The 14,915-nt window shown below is 47.9% G+C and overlaps 1 protein-coding gene across 1 annotated transcript in view; it reads right to left on the reverse strand.

Annotated features, from left to right (window-relative positions):
• RAB4B (RAB4B, member RAS oncogene family) overlaps positions 1–14,915 on the reverse strand; it is a 66,303-nt gene that overhangs the window by 49,224 nt on the left and 2,164 nt on the right. The window contains exon 2 of the mRNA XM_056539403.1: positions 7,820–7,900. Within this exon, the coding sequence (XP_056395378.1) occupies positions 7,820–7,900 (81 nt within the window). The remainder of the gene's footprint in view (positions 1–7,819; positions 7,901–14,915) is intronic.

The following is a 14,915-nucleotide window of genomic DNA, read 5'->3' on the forward strand; positions in this document are numbered from 1 at the left end:
AGTGCATTTTGTGGTAAACATGACACCTTCTCTTTATTCTGTAGGTCCATACGGTTAAAATGATCCCCTACTTATATAGGTTTGATTTTGTCGTACTTCTGGAAAAAATCATAACTACATGCAGGAAAATATATACGTTTAAAAATGTCATATTCTGACCCCTATAACTTTTTTATTTTTCCGCATATGGGGATGTATGAGGGCTAATTTTTTGCGCCGTGATCTGAAGTTTTTATCAGTTCCATTTTTGTTTCGATAGGACTTATTAATGGTATAAAATGTGACCAAAAATACGCTATTTTGGACTTTGGAATTTTTTTCACATGTACACTTGGGATCGACCGATAATGGTTTTTTAGGGCCGATACCGATAATCGGTAGAGGTTAGGGCGGATAACTTATACCGATATTCCGCTATAAGTTGTCGGCTATTTATCCCCCCGCGACACCGCTGCAGATCATTGATTTAAAGCGGGCGCTTTAAATCAATGCACGGCAGTGGCTTTTGCGGTGCCATAGGCTGACGCCACCACCCGCTTCTCTCCCCCTACCTGTCAGGGTGGTCCGGGCCATCCATCGTTCCTGTAGTGTCCGGTGGCATTCCGGGTGGAGGGTGAACCGGTCCGGGCTGTCCTTCTTCTCCGGCGGTCATCTTCTCCACTCCGGGCAGGCTCCGGCCTAGTACCACAGCATAGACACCGCTGCGCAGTGACACCTGTGCGCAGCGACGCACCTGACGTCACGGCGTAGCGGCGTCTATGCAGCGTACTAGGCCGGAGCCTGCCCGGAGTGGAGAAGATGACCCCCGGAGAAGGACAGCCCGGACCAGTTCACCCTCCACCCGGAATGCCGCCGGACACTACAGGAAGGATGGATGGCCCGGACCACCCCCATTACGGGTAAGTTTAATTTTTTTTATTGACTCGGAGGGTGGGGGAGGGGCCCGACCATTATAGCGGTATGGGCAAAAATCCATACTGGTATACCGCCCAGCACTACGGTGGGGGGTGCGACGCGGTGCGGCGGGTCAGGGGGGCGGTCGCGGTGCGGTTGGGTGCGGTGCGTGGGGGGGGGGGGGGGGGGGGCATTATCGGCTTATCGGAAAGGTAATTGCTGATACCGATAATGACCAAAATCGTGATTATCGGCCGATAATATCGGCCATACCGATAATCGGTCGATCCCTAGTGTACACCATTGACCGTGCGGTTTAATTAATGATATATTTTTATAGTTTGGACATTTACGCAAGCGGCGATACCACAAATGTTTATACTTAATTTTATTTACATATTTTTTTTTATGGGAAAAGGGGGGTGATTCTTACTTTTATTAGGATAGGGGTTAAATCACATTTATTAACACTTTTTTTTCACTTTTTTTTTGCAATGTTATAGCCCCTATTACACTGTTCACTGCCCTGCATTAACATGGCATTGATCAGTGTTCTCACCACTCGACTGCTCCTGCCTGGATCTCAGGCACAGAGCAGTCTTTCGGCAATCGGACAAACAGGAGGCAGGTAGGGATCCTCCTGGTGTCCTGCAAGCTGTTCGGGATGCCGTAATTTCACTGCGGCAGTCCTGAACAGCCCGACTGAGTTGCCGGGATGGCTTCAGTTTCACTTCAGACACGGCAGTCAACTTTGATCACGGCATCTGAAGGGTTAATACCGGGCATCACCACGATCGGTGATGTCCAGTATTATCCGCGGGTCCCGGCCTCTGATGGCTGCCGGGACAGACCCGATATGACGCGGGTGCCTACACAGGATGTATATTTCGTTAAGGAGTTAAGAGTCTCCTCTGTCCTCCACTTGTATTAATGACTCCTGTTTGAACTTGTTATCAGTATAAAAGACACCTGTCCACATCAAACAGTCAAACTCCACTATGACCAAGACTAAAGAGCTGTCAAAGGACACCAGAAACAAAATTGTACACCTGCACCAGGCTGGAAAGACTGAATCTGCAATAGCCAAGCAGCTTGTGTGAAGAAATCAACTGTAGGAGCAATTATTACAAAATGGAAGACATAAAAGACCACAGATAATATCCCTCGAGCTGGGGCAAGATTTCACCACGTGGTATCAAAATGATCACAAGAACGGTGAGCGAAAATCCCAGAACCACACTGGGGGACCTAGTGAATGACCTGCAGAGAGCTGGGACCAAAGTAACAAAGGCTACCATCCGTAACACACTACGCCGCCAGGGACTCAAATCATGAAGTCCCAGATGTGTCACCCTACTTGAGCCAGTACATGTCCTGGCCTGTCGAAAGTTTGCTAGAGAGCATTTGGATGATCAAGAAGAGGATTGGGAGAATGTCATATGGTCAGATAAAAGCAAAGTAGAACTTTTTGGTAAAAACTCAACTCATCGTGTTTGGAGAAGAAAGAATGGCCAGTTGCACCCAAAGAACACCATACCTACTGTGAAGCATGGGGATGGAAACATCATGCTTTGGGGCGGTTTTTCTGCTAAGGGACCAGGACGACTGATCCATGTAAAGGAAAGAATTAATGGAGCCGTGTATCGTGAGATTTTGAGTGAAAACCTGCTTCCATCAGCAAGGGCATTGAAGATGAAACATGGCTGGGTCTTACAGCATGTCAATGATCCCAAACACACCTCCCAGGCAATGAATGAGTGGCTTTGTAAGAAGCATTTCAAGGTCCTGGAGTGGCCTAGCCAGTCTCCAGATCTCAACCCCTTAGAAAACCTTTTGAGGTAGTTGAAAGTCCGTGTTGCCCAGCGACAGCCCCAAAACATCACTGCTCTAGAGGAGATCTGCATGGAGGAATGGGCCAAAATACCAGCAACAGTGTGTGAAAACCTTGTGAAGACTTATAGAAAATGTTTGACCTCTGTCATTGTCAACAAAGGGTATATAACAAAGTATTGAGATTAACTTTTGTTATTGACCAAATACTTATTTTCCACCATAATTTGGAAATACATTCTTTAAAAATCAGACAATGTGATTTTCTCGATTTTTTTTTCTCATTCTGTCTCTCATAGTTGAGGTTATAACCTATGATGAAAATTACAGTCCTCTCTAATCTTTATAAGTGGGAGAACTTACACAATTGGTGGCTGACTAAATACTTTTTCTCACCCACTGTACATGGTGTGACACATGCAGAATTGTCCAAACTATTAAAATATAATATTTATGATTCAGTACAGTGAACGGCATAATCGAAATACAATCCGAAACACCAGAATTGCTTTTTTATACCAAAAAGAAAATGAATAAAAAGCTATCATTAAATGTTACCTGTCATTATTATATATCTATATATATATATATATATATATATATATATCTATATATATATATATATATTATAGATATGCTTAAGTACACTAAATTCATAATGTACTTGTAAATTTTTTTTTATGTTTTATGTCTTTAAATAGGCAGTAAATTTTCTGCCACTAGGGGTCCCTCTTCTTACAGTTCTGTCCCCCAGCACTGCAGGATTGTCTCCTGCAGCGGCCTGGCAGAGACAAAAGTCAGGAAACAGCTCTGCGTTCTCTGCCTGTCAATTAAACAGGCAAGAATGAACGCTGAGCACTTCAGGTCTGATCCCCCTCCTTTGTGTGCTAAATGTGCTGTGCAAACAGAAAGGAAGGGATTGAGAAGCAGCCTGCCGTGATAGGCTCCCTGTTCTATACATGCTCCCGAGTCCGAGCGCAGCATACAAGAGGGAGGGTGGAAGTTCTCTCCGGCAGGGCTTCATGTGACATTGTGCCTGCCGGAAAGGCCCCGTCCGGCAATCCGGAGCATACTGAGAGTGAGCAGAAGAAAGAGGGCTCCAGCAAGTGCAAAAAAAAGTATAAATCATAAAAATAAAGGCAGGGGAGGGGGGTGTTATCATAAGTCCCATCTAAACAAACATGATACCAATAACTACTACTGAAAATCAAGCAATCAATTAGCCGTCATAGATCCCTGTTTATTGAAAAATTAAAAAAGTTAAAAAGAGATCAGATTAGGGACAATTTTAAGCATACTTCTTTTCTGATAAAATATAATATAAAAAAAAATGTTATTAGTAGTTAAAAAAAAATGATATTATATAAATTGTAATCGTAATGAACTGCAGAATAAAGAAACCAAAAAATGCACAGTGTAGAAACAAAAACAAAAAAGCGAAATAAATGAAAGGGGTATGGCAGGAAAAAACTTTTTTTATATATATATATAATATATATCAACTGGCTCCAGAAAGTTAAACAGATTTATAAAATAAGGAAAAGATAATGATGTGTAGCTCACTTATGATACAGAGGGGATATAGTGCTTGAGGTTAAAGGTGATACCCCCACCCAAGGGGCCTAATCTAATATGGGGAAAGAATATATATATAAAATATATAGAAACCAGTCCTCTAAAGCACTAGGGGTATAGTAAAAAGCAACAGAGGGAAGAGAGAATAAATCAATAGTATGTGGATCCAATTATTTGAGTGAAAATATATGTGTATTTATTATATAAAACAATATAGGGTATTACAGCCAATCACCTAGCAGGGCCCTTGTAGGTGAGAGGTAGATAATAGGATAATAAAGTAATATAATATTAAAATATTGATAGAAATGATGGTAACAATAATAGCAATAAAGCAATAAAATAGCACAAAAAAGCAAAAGATGAGTGAATATCCGCTGTAAAGATAAAAAGTCTCTTTTCAATAATCACAAGTCTCTTTGAAAAAATGCAAGGACAAAGTCCATCAATGGTGTGAGCTAGTACCACGAATATAGCAAGTGCCGGGAGTATCACAAGTGTCATATAGTCTCATGGAGTCTCAATAGTAGCGCTTATCATCAGTGGTAAATCGTGGGAATAATTCAGTTGTGAGGCCTGCGACAGTGTTGCGGTCTTAGACACAGTAGCAAGTCAGTTCAATCTGTAAGTATATTGCAATTCGAAGAACAATGTAGCAATGTAGCAAATGTATCGCCGTGCACAGCACCACTCACCCTCCTCAACGAGCTTGTGCAGCCGCGATATCTTTAGATGCGGTGCCTGTCTGTGTTCCAGTCGGGGTGAGTGGTTCTCCGGGGGCTCCGAGTGTCCTGGACTGGCACGGAGAGGCGTCCGGCCTAGTAGGGTGTTGTCCAGGAGTTCTGCCATCCGGGGCTGTGGATGAATGGATGGCCGACAACAGGTGCGTGTCTAAATGATACGCTAGCAGTGCGCGTTCTGGTGGTCCTGATACCGCAGACATCCAGCAGTTGCAAGTCGGTTATGGAGCGGATAGAGTCTTTAAAGTCATATACAGTTAATGTCTTTGTGCTTTAAACAGGGTCAGACGCGTTTCAAAGCCACAGGCTTTTTCTTCAGTGACCCAAACGCGCGCACACTTCTAGTGTATCAGTCAGATACGCACCTGTTGTCAGCCATCCATTCATCCACAGCCCCGGATGGCAGAACTCCTGGACAACACCCTACTAGGCCGGACGCCTCTCCGTGCCAGTCCAGGACACTCGGAGCCCCCGGAGAACCACTCACCCCGACTGGAACACAGACAGGCACCGCATCTAAAGATATCGCGGCTGCACAAGCTCGTTGAGGAGGGTGAGTGGTGCTGTGCACCGAGATACATTCGCTACATTGCTACATTGTTCTTCGAATTGCAATATACTTACAGATTGAGCTGACTTGCTACTGTGTCTAAGACCGCAACACTGTCGCAGGCCTCACAACTGAATTATTCCCACGATTTACCACTGATGATAAGCGCTACTATTGAGACTCCATGAGACTATATGACACTTGTGATACTCCCGGCACTTGCTATATTCGTGGTACTAGCTCACACCATTGATGGACTTTGTCCTTGCATTTTTTCAAAGAGACTTGTGATTATTGAAAAGAGACTTTTTATCTTTACAGCGGATATTCACTCATCTTTTGCTTTTTTGTGCTATTTTATTGCTTTATTGCTATTATTGTTACCATCATTTCTATCAATATTTTAATATTATATTACTTTATTATCCTATTATCTACCTCTCACCTGCAAGGGCCCTGCTAGGTGATTGGCTGTAATACCCTATATTGTTTTATATAATAAATACACATATATTTTCACTCAAATAATTGGATCCACATACCGTATTTTTCGCCGTATAAGACGCACTTTTTCTTCCCCAAAACTGGGGGGAAAAAGTCGGTGCGTCTTATACGGCGAATACACCCCTATCGCAGCGGTCCCTGCGGCCATCAACGGCCGGGACCCGTGGCTAATACAGGACATCACCGATCGCGGTGATGCCCTGTATTAACCCTTCAGACGCGGCGATCAAAGCTGACCACCGCATCTGAAGGGAAAGTGACACTAACCCGGCTGTTCAGTCGGGCTGTTCGGGACCGCCGTGATTTCACCGCGGCGGTCGTGAACAGCCCGACTGAATAGCCGGGTTAGTGCTTACAGGACACTGGGGGGGACCTTACCTGCCTCCTCGGTGTCTTCTCCGTTCAGGGATCCCCTGTATGCCGGCACTCTCCTTCGACGTCATCACGTCGTCGCGTACGTGCGTCGGCGTGCGTAATGACGTGATGGTGGCGACGGAGAGCGAGGATACCCAGCCGGGAGCAGAGACATTCCAGAGCGACGGGGACACGGCGACAGCGATGGAGCGACATCCAGGGCAGCGGTGACGGGTCCGGAGCGGCAGGGACACGTGAGTATTACCTCCTATGCAGTGGTCTTCAATCTGCGGACCTCCAGATGTTGCAAAACTACAACTCCCAGCATGCCCGGACAGCTGTCCGGGCATGCTGGGAGTTGTAGTTTTGCAACATCTGGAGGTCCGCAGGTTGAAGACCACTATCGGGTTCAAAATCTTAATTTTTTTAGATTTTGCCCATAAAAATTGGGTGTGTCCTATAGGAGGAAAAATACAGTACTATTGATTTATTCTCTCTTCCCTCTGTTGCTTTTTACTATACCCCTAGTGCTTTAGAGGACTGGTTTCTATATATTTTATATATATTCTTTCCCCAGATTTATAAAATACTTCTATTAAAAAATCTTAATCCTTCCAATAATTATCAGCTGCTGAAGTGGAGTTGTTCTTTTCTGTCTGACAACAGTGCTCTCTGCTGACATCTCTGCTTGTCTCAGGAACTGCACAGAGTAGAAGAGGTTTGCTATGGGGATTTGCTTCTACTCTGGACAGTTCCCGAGACAGGTGTCATCAGAGAGCACTTAGACAGAAAAGAACAACTCAACTTCCGCAGCTCTTAAGTACTGAAAGGATTAAGATTTTTTAATAGAAGTAATTTACAAATCTGTTTAACTTTCTGGAGCAAGTTGATTATATATATATATATATATATATATATATATATATATATATATATAAAAAGTTTTTTCCTGGATAACCCCTTTAAGTTTTTGTAGTAAAATAAGTGATATCATTGCAAAGCACAATTGGTCCTACATAAAACAAGCCTCATATGGCCCTGTAGAAGGTAAAATACAGCGTTATGGCCAGTGGGAAGGGGGTTTTGCACAACTTTGCCCACCTGAAAATCTATAGAAAAAAAAAAAAATACGTTTACTTACCCTCAGTGGTGCCTCCATTGTCCTGCTCTGCTCCCAGGCTGCGCTTCTCTTCTGCTCAGAAATTGTGAGTGATGTCAGGGCCCCTCAGCCAATTACTGTCCGGGGGGGGGGGGGGGGGGGACATAGTTGCGGCCAGTAAATGGGTGAGGGGCAGTGTGACCAACCTCCCGATATCCCCTGATCACTCTGCTCTATTTTCATCACCCGTCACAAACACAAACTACTACTCACATTTGCTCTCAATGAACTGGTGGAGGAGGCAGGACTTCCCTGTTCCTGCGCTGCCGATGACAAGGAACTTGAAGAGAAAATCTGAAACAACAAATATCAATGATGAAATCAGACTTAAGTAACAACTCCGTGTATGTGCAGCAACCACAGGGCAGGTTCTCTTTGGCTATAGGAGGTCTCCATTATCACAGTGAATTTTAGATTGTAGAGTAGTAATAGGTAAAAGATGTTTTCTGTTCGTCTGTAGTCCACATCCCCTTTACAGAGAGCAGGCCGTGATGAAGAGCAATCTTTACATTATGGTGAAGTGAATAACACTGATGAGGAAGTTGTGTAGTTCTTTCCAGTCTGACTACAGTGCTCTTTGCTGCCACCTCTGTCCATGTCAGGAACTGTCCACTCTGGACAGTTCCTGACACGGACAGAGGTGTCAGCAGAGAGCACTGTGGACAAGACAAAAAAGAAATTCAAAAAGAAAAGAAATTCCTCTGTGGTATACAGCTGCTAAAAAGTACTGGAAGGGTAAAGATATGTTTAATAGAAGTCAATTACAAATCTGTTTAACTTTCTGGCACCAGTTGATTTAAAAAAATATATGTTTTCCACCGGAGTACCCCCTTTAAGGATCGGCTGCTGATGTCTTGGTGCCAGATACTACAGCACACATCCACTGGGCATGAGGGGTCCAGGTGGAACATTTTGTTCCGAACACTGAGTGCGGGAGTCGTGATGTCACGGGGTACGCCCCTCGTGATGTGACGCTCCCCCCCATCAATGCAAGTCTATGGGAGGGGGCGTGGCGGATGCCACGCCCCCTCCCATAGACTTGCATTGAGGGGGCATGGCATTATGTTACAAGGGGCTTGGTTGTGACACCACGATCCCCACAGCCAGCGTTGGGAACAAAATGTTCTGAATGCTGGGGCAGTGGAGTACCCCTTTAAGATTCAGCATCAATAACTGGGACTGCAGGAGGTAGTGGTGGAGGTGCAAGAGAGCAGACAGGAAGTGATCAACTGTATCCGGAAGTATCTGATCTACTGATGTCTACTGGAAACCATCAGCAAGCTGCACCACTCAGCTTAAAGGGGTACTCCAGTGGAAACCTTTTTTTTTTTTTTTTTAATCAACTGGTGCCAGAAAGTTAAACAGATTTGTAAATTACTTCTATTAAAAAAATCTTAATCCTTCCAGTACTTATTAGCTGCTGAATACTACAGAGGAAATTCTTTTCTTTTTGGAACACAGAGCTCTCTGCTGACATCATGACTACAGTGCTCTCTGCTGACATCTCTGTCCATTTTAAGAACCATCCCGAGTAGGAGAAAATCCCCATAGCAAACCTATGCTGCTATGGACAGTTCCTAAAATGGACAGAGATGTCAGCAGAGAGCACTGTGCTCGTGATGCCAGCAGAGAGCTCTGTGTTCCAAAAAGAAAAGAATTTCCTCTGTAGTATTCAGCAGCTAATAAGTACTGGAAGGATTAAGATGTTTTTAATAGAAGTAATTTACAAATCTGTTTAACTTTCTGGCACCAGCTGATTAAAAAAAATAAAAATAAAAAAGTTTTCCACCGGAGTACCCCTTTAATCAAGTTTCCTACAGATTATTGTGCAGTGGTACTGGTACAGAGATGATGCTTCCCAGAAAGTAAATGGCCAGACTAAGCCTTACACAGACAGCGAGCCAGGAATGCTGGGAGATTTCATCCCTGAGGATTGTATCATTGAAAATGCAGCTCTAAATTAAACAGATGTAACTGCAGATAAGTGCAAGACACATAGGCCCAGATTTATCAAACTGTGTGAGAGAAAAAATGGAGGGATTTTCCCACAGCAACCAATCACAGCTCAGCTTTCACTTTACCTCAGCTAGTTAGCTGAGCTGTGATTGGTTGTTGTGGAAAAATCCCTCCATTTTTTCTCTCACACAGTTTGATAAATCTGGGCCATAATGTATAAACACAATGGGGAAGATTTATCAAAACCTGTGCAGAGGAAGAGTGGTGCAGTTGCCCATAGCAACCAATCAGATTGCTTCTTTCATTTTCCACAGGCCTCTTTAGAGGCCTGTGGAAAATGAAAGAAGCAATCTGATTGGTTGCTATGGGCAACTGTACCACTCTTCCTCTACACAGGTTTTAATAAATCTCCCCCAATGGGGGGAGATTTATGAAAACCTGTGCAGAGGGAAAATTCCCAGTTGCCCATAGCAACAATCAGATCGTTTCTTTCATTTTTAACAAGGCCTCTGCAAAATGAAAGAAGCGATCTGATTGGTTGCTATGGGCAACTCAGCAACGTCTCCTCTGCACAGGTTTTGATAAATCTCCCCCATTATGAAAACTGAAAAGCGGTGTATGAAGGTGAACACACACTGCCGAAACAATGGACAAAAGCCATCACCTGTTCAGTGCGAATCAGAAAACTCTAAAGCTCAGACCTGCAAATGTGAACTATACCCTGTCCGGAAGACGGCGTCATATCCACCGCCTACAATGTACTCAGGCAGGAAACCAGTTCTAGACACAGAAACCACAACTCAGACACGAAAAAGAGACTGCTCCTTATATACACACACAACACCTCAACTATGACTGAAGACAACTGGACAGTCTACTTCACATAGACATCTCAGTATGTCACCTCACAGCATCCATCCCTGAGACATCTCCACCTGTCACCTCACAGCGTCCATCCCTGAGACATCTCCACCTGTCACCTCACAGCGTCCATCCCTGAGACATCTCCACCTGTCACCTCACAGCATCCATCCCTGAGACATCTCCACCTGTCACCTCACAGCGTCCATCCCTGAGACATCTCCACCTGTCACCTCACAGCGTCCATCCCTGAGACATCTCCACCTGTCACCTCACAGCGTCCATCCCCGAGACATCTCCACCTGTCACCTCACGGCGTCCATCCTTGAGACATCTCCACCTGTCACCTCACAGCGTCCAACTCCAAGACATCTTCACCTGTCACCTCACAGCGTCCATCCCTGAGACATCTCCACCTGTCACCTCACGGCGTCCATCCTTGAGACATCTCCACCTGTCACCTCACTGCGTCTATCCCTGAGACCTCTCCACCTGTCACCTCACAGCATCCATCCCTGAGACCTCTCCACCTGTCATCTCACAGCGTCCAACTCCAAGACATCTCCACCTGTCACCTCACAGCGTCCATCCCTGAGACATCTCTACCTGTCACCTCACAGCGTCCATCCCTGAGACCTCTCCACCTGTCACCTCACAGCGTCCATCCCTGAGATCTCTCCACCTGTCACCTCACAGCGTCCATCCCTGAGACCTCTCCACCTGTCACCTCACAGCGTCCATCCCTGAGACCTCTCCACCTGTCACCTCACAGCGTCCATCCCTGAGACCTCTCCACCTGTCACCTCACAGCGTCCATCCCTGAGACATCTCCACCTATCACCTCACAGCGTCCATCCCTGAGACATCTCCACCTGTCACCTCACAGCGTATATCCCTGAGACCTCTCCACCTGTCACCTCACAGCGTCCATCCCTGAGACCTCTCCACCTGTCACCTCACAGCGTCCATCCCTGAGACATCTCCACCTGTCACCTCACAGCGTCCATCCCTGAGATCTCTCCACCTGTCACCTCACAGCGTCCATCCCTGAGACATCTCCACCTGTCACCTCACAGCGTCCATCCCTGAGATCTCTCCACCTGTCACCTCACAGCGTCCATCCCTGAGACATCTCCACCTGTCACCTCACAGCGTCCATCCCTGAGACATCTCCACCTGTCACCTCACAGCGTCCATCCCTGAGACATCTCCACCTGTCACCTCACAGCATCCATCCCTGAGACATCTCCACCTGTCACCTCACAGCGTCCATCCCTGAGACCTCTCCACCTGTCACCTCACAGCGTCCATCCCTGAGACATCTCCACCTGTCACCTCACAGCGTCCAACTCCAAGACATCTCCACCTGTCACCTCACAGCGTCCATCCCTGAGACATCTCCACCTGTCACCTCACAGCGTCCATCCCTGAGACATCTCCACCTGTCACCTCACAGCGTCCGTCCCTGAGACCTCTCCACCTGTCACCTCACAGCGTCCATCCCTGAGACATCTCCACCTGTCACCGCACAGCGTCCATCCCTAAAACCTCTCTACCTGTCACCTCACAGCGTCCATCCCTGAGACCTCTCCACCTGTCACCGCACAGCGTCCATCCCTGAGACATCTCCACCTGTCACCTCACAGCGTCCATCCCTGAGACCTCTCCACCTGTCACCTCACAGCGTCCATCCCTGAGACCTCTCCACCTGTCACCTCACAGCATCCATCCCTGAGACCTCTCCACCTGTCACCTCACAGCGTCCATCCCTGAGATCTCTCCACCTGTCACCTCACAGCGTCCATCCCTGAGACCTCTCCACCTGTCACCTCACAGCGTCCATCCCTGAGACCTCTCCACCTGTCACCTCACAGCGTCCATCCCTGAGACATCTCCACCTGTCACCTCACAGCGTCCATCCCTGAGACATCTCCACCTGTCACCTCACAGCGTATATCCCTGAGACCTCTCCACCTGTCACCTCACAGCGTCCATCCCTGAGACCTCTCCACCTGTCACCTCACAGCGTCCATCCCTGAGACATCTCCACCTGTCACCTCACAGCGTCCATCCCTGAGACATCTCCACCTGTCACCTCACAGCGTCCATCCCTGAGATCTCTCCACCTGTCACCTCACAGCGTCCATCCCTGAGACATCTCCACCTGTCACCTCACAGCGTCCATCCCTGAGATCTCTCCACCTGTCACCTCACAGCGTCCATCCCTGAGACATCTCCACCTGTCACCTCACAGCGTCCATCCCTGAGACATCTCCACCTGTCACCTCACAGCGTCCATCCCTGAGACCTCTCCACCTGTCACCTCACAGCGTCCATCCCTGAGACATCTCCACCTGTCACCTCACAGCGTATATCCCTGAGACCTCTCCACCTGTCACCTCACAGCGTCCATCCCTGAGACCTCTCCACCTGTCACCTCACAGCGTCCATCCCTGAGACATCTCCACCTGTCACCTCACAGCGTCCATCCCTGAGATCTCTCCACCTGTCACCTCACAGCGTCCATCCCTGAGACATCTCCACCTGTCACCTCACAGCGTCCATCCCTGAGATCTCTCCACCTGTCACCTCACAGCGTCCATCCCTGAGACATCTCCACCTGTCACCTCACAGCGTCCATCCCTGAGACATCTCCACCTGTCACCTCACAGCGTCCATCCCTGAGACATCTCCACCTGTCACCTCACAGCATCCATCCCTGAGACATCTCCACCTGTCACCTCACAGCGTCCATCCCTGAGACCTCTCCACCTGTCACCTCACAGCGTCCATCCCTGAGACATCTCCACCTGTCACCTCACAGCGTCCAACTCCAAGACATCTCCACCTGTCACCTCACAGCGTCCATCCCTGAGACATCTCCACCTGTCACCTCACAGCGTCCATCCCTGAGACATCTCCACCTGTCACCTCACAGCGTCCGTCCCTGAGACCTCTCCACCTGTCACCTCACAGCGTCCATCCCTGAGACATCTCCACCTGTCACCGCACAGCGTCCATCCCTAAAACCTCTCTACCTGTCACCTCACAGCGTCCATCCCTGAGACCTCTCCACCTGTCACCGCACAGCGTCCATCCCTGAGACATCTCCACCTGTCACCTCACAGCGTCCATCCCTGAGACCTCTCCACCTGTCACCTCACAGCGTCCATCCCTGAGACCTCTCCACCTGTCACCTCACAGCATCCATCCCTGAGACCTCTCCACCTGTCACCTCACAGCGTCCATCCCTGAGATCTCTCCACCTGTCACCTCACAGCGTCCATCCCTGAGACCTCTCCACCTGTCACCTCACAGCGTCCATCCCTGAGACCTCTCCACCTGTCACCTCACAGCGTCCATCCCTGAGACATCTCCACCTGTCACCTCACAGCGTCCATCCCTGAGACATCTCCACCTGTCACCTCACAGCGTATATCCCTGAGACCTCTCCACCTGTCACCTCACAGCGTCCATCCCTGAGACCTCTCCACCTGTCACCTCACAGCGTCCATCCCTGAGACATCTCCACCTGTCACCTCACAGCGTCCATCCCTGAGACATCTCCACCTGTCACCTCACAGCGTCCATCCCTGAGATCTCTCCACCTGTCACCTCACAGCGTCCATCCCTGAGACATCTCCACCTGTCACCTCACAGCGTCCATCCCTGAGATCTCTCCACCTGTCACCTCACAGCGTCCATCCCTGAGACATCTCCACCTGTCACCTCACAGCGTCCATCCCTGAGACATCTCCACCTGTCACCTCACAGCGTCCATCCCTGAGACCTCTCCACCTGTCACCTCACAGCGTCCATCCCTGAGACATCTCCACCTGTCACCTCACAGCGTCCATCCCTGAGACATCTCCACCTGTCACCTCACAGCGTCCATCCCTGAGACATCTCCACCTGTCACCTCACAGCATCCATCCCTGAGACATCTCCACCTGTCACCTCACAGCGTCCATCCCTGAGACATCTCCACCTGTCACCTCACAGCGTCCATCCCTGAGACATCTCTACCTGTCACCTCACAGCGTCCATCCCTGAGACATCTCCACCTGTCACCTCACAGCGTCCATCCCCTAGATCAGTCATTCTCAACCTTTTTCACGACTGTACCCCCAAAGGGTGAAGGTATGTCCACGTGGAACTTACGCGCGAGGGGTACCCACGGACAAAAGAAAATTATTTATTTTTAAAACGGCGTGTGCTCACATTTATACTAATGCGATAATTAATCCCTTGTGCTATTATTCCCCCCCTCCATCTTAATCCCCTTGTGCCATTATTATCCAATATGGCAAAAGGGATCAGAGGGAGGCGGGAATAATGGCACAAGGGGATTAAAATGTAGGGGGGGGGGGGGGATAATCATTACCTCCCCCCGCCCCCTCCATCTTAATCCCCTGTGCCATAATTCCCCCCCTCCCTCTGATCCCCTTTTGCCATTATACCTCTCCCCCCCCCCTCCATCTTAATGCCCTTG

The sequence above is a fragment of the Hyla sarda genome, chromosome 9 (assembly GCF_029499605.1).
Source record: "Hyla sarda isolate aHylSar1 chromosome 9, aHylSar1.hap1, whole genome shotgun sequence".
Taxonomy (NCBI): Eukaryota; Metazoa; Chordata; class Amphibia; order Anura; family Hylidae; genus Hyla; species Hyla sarda.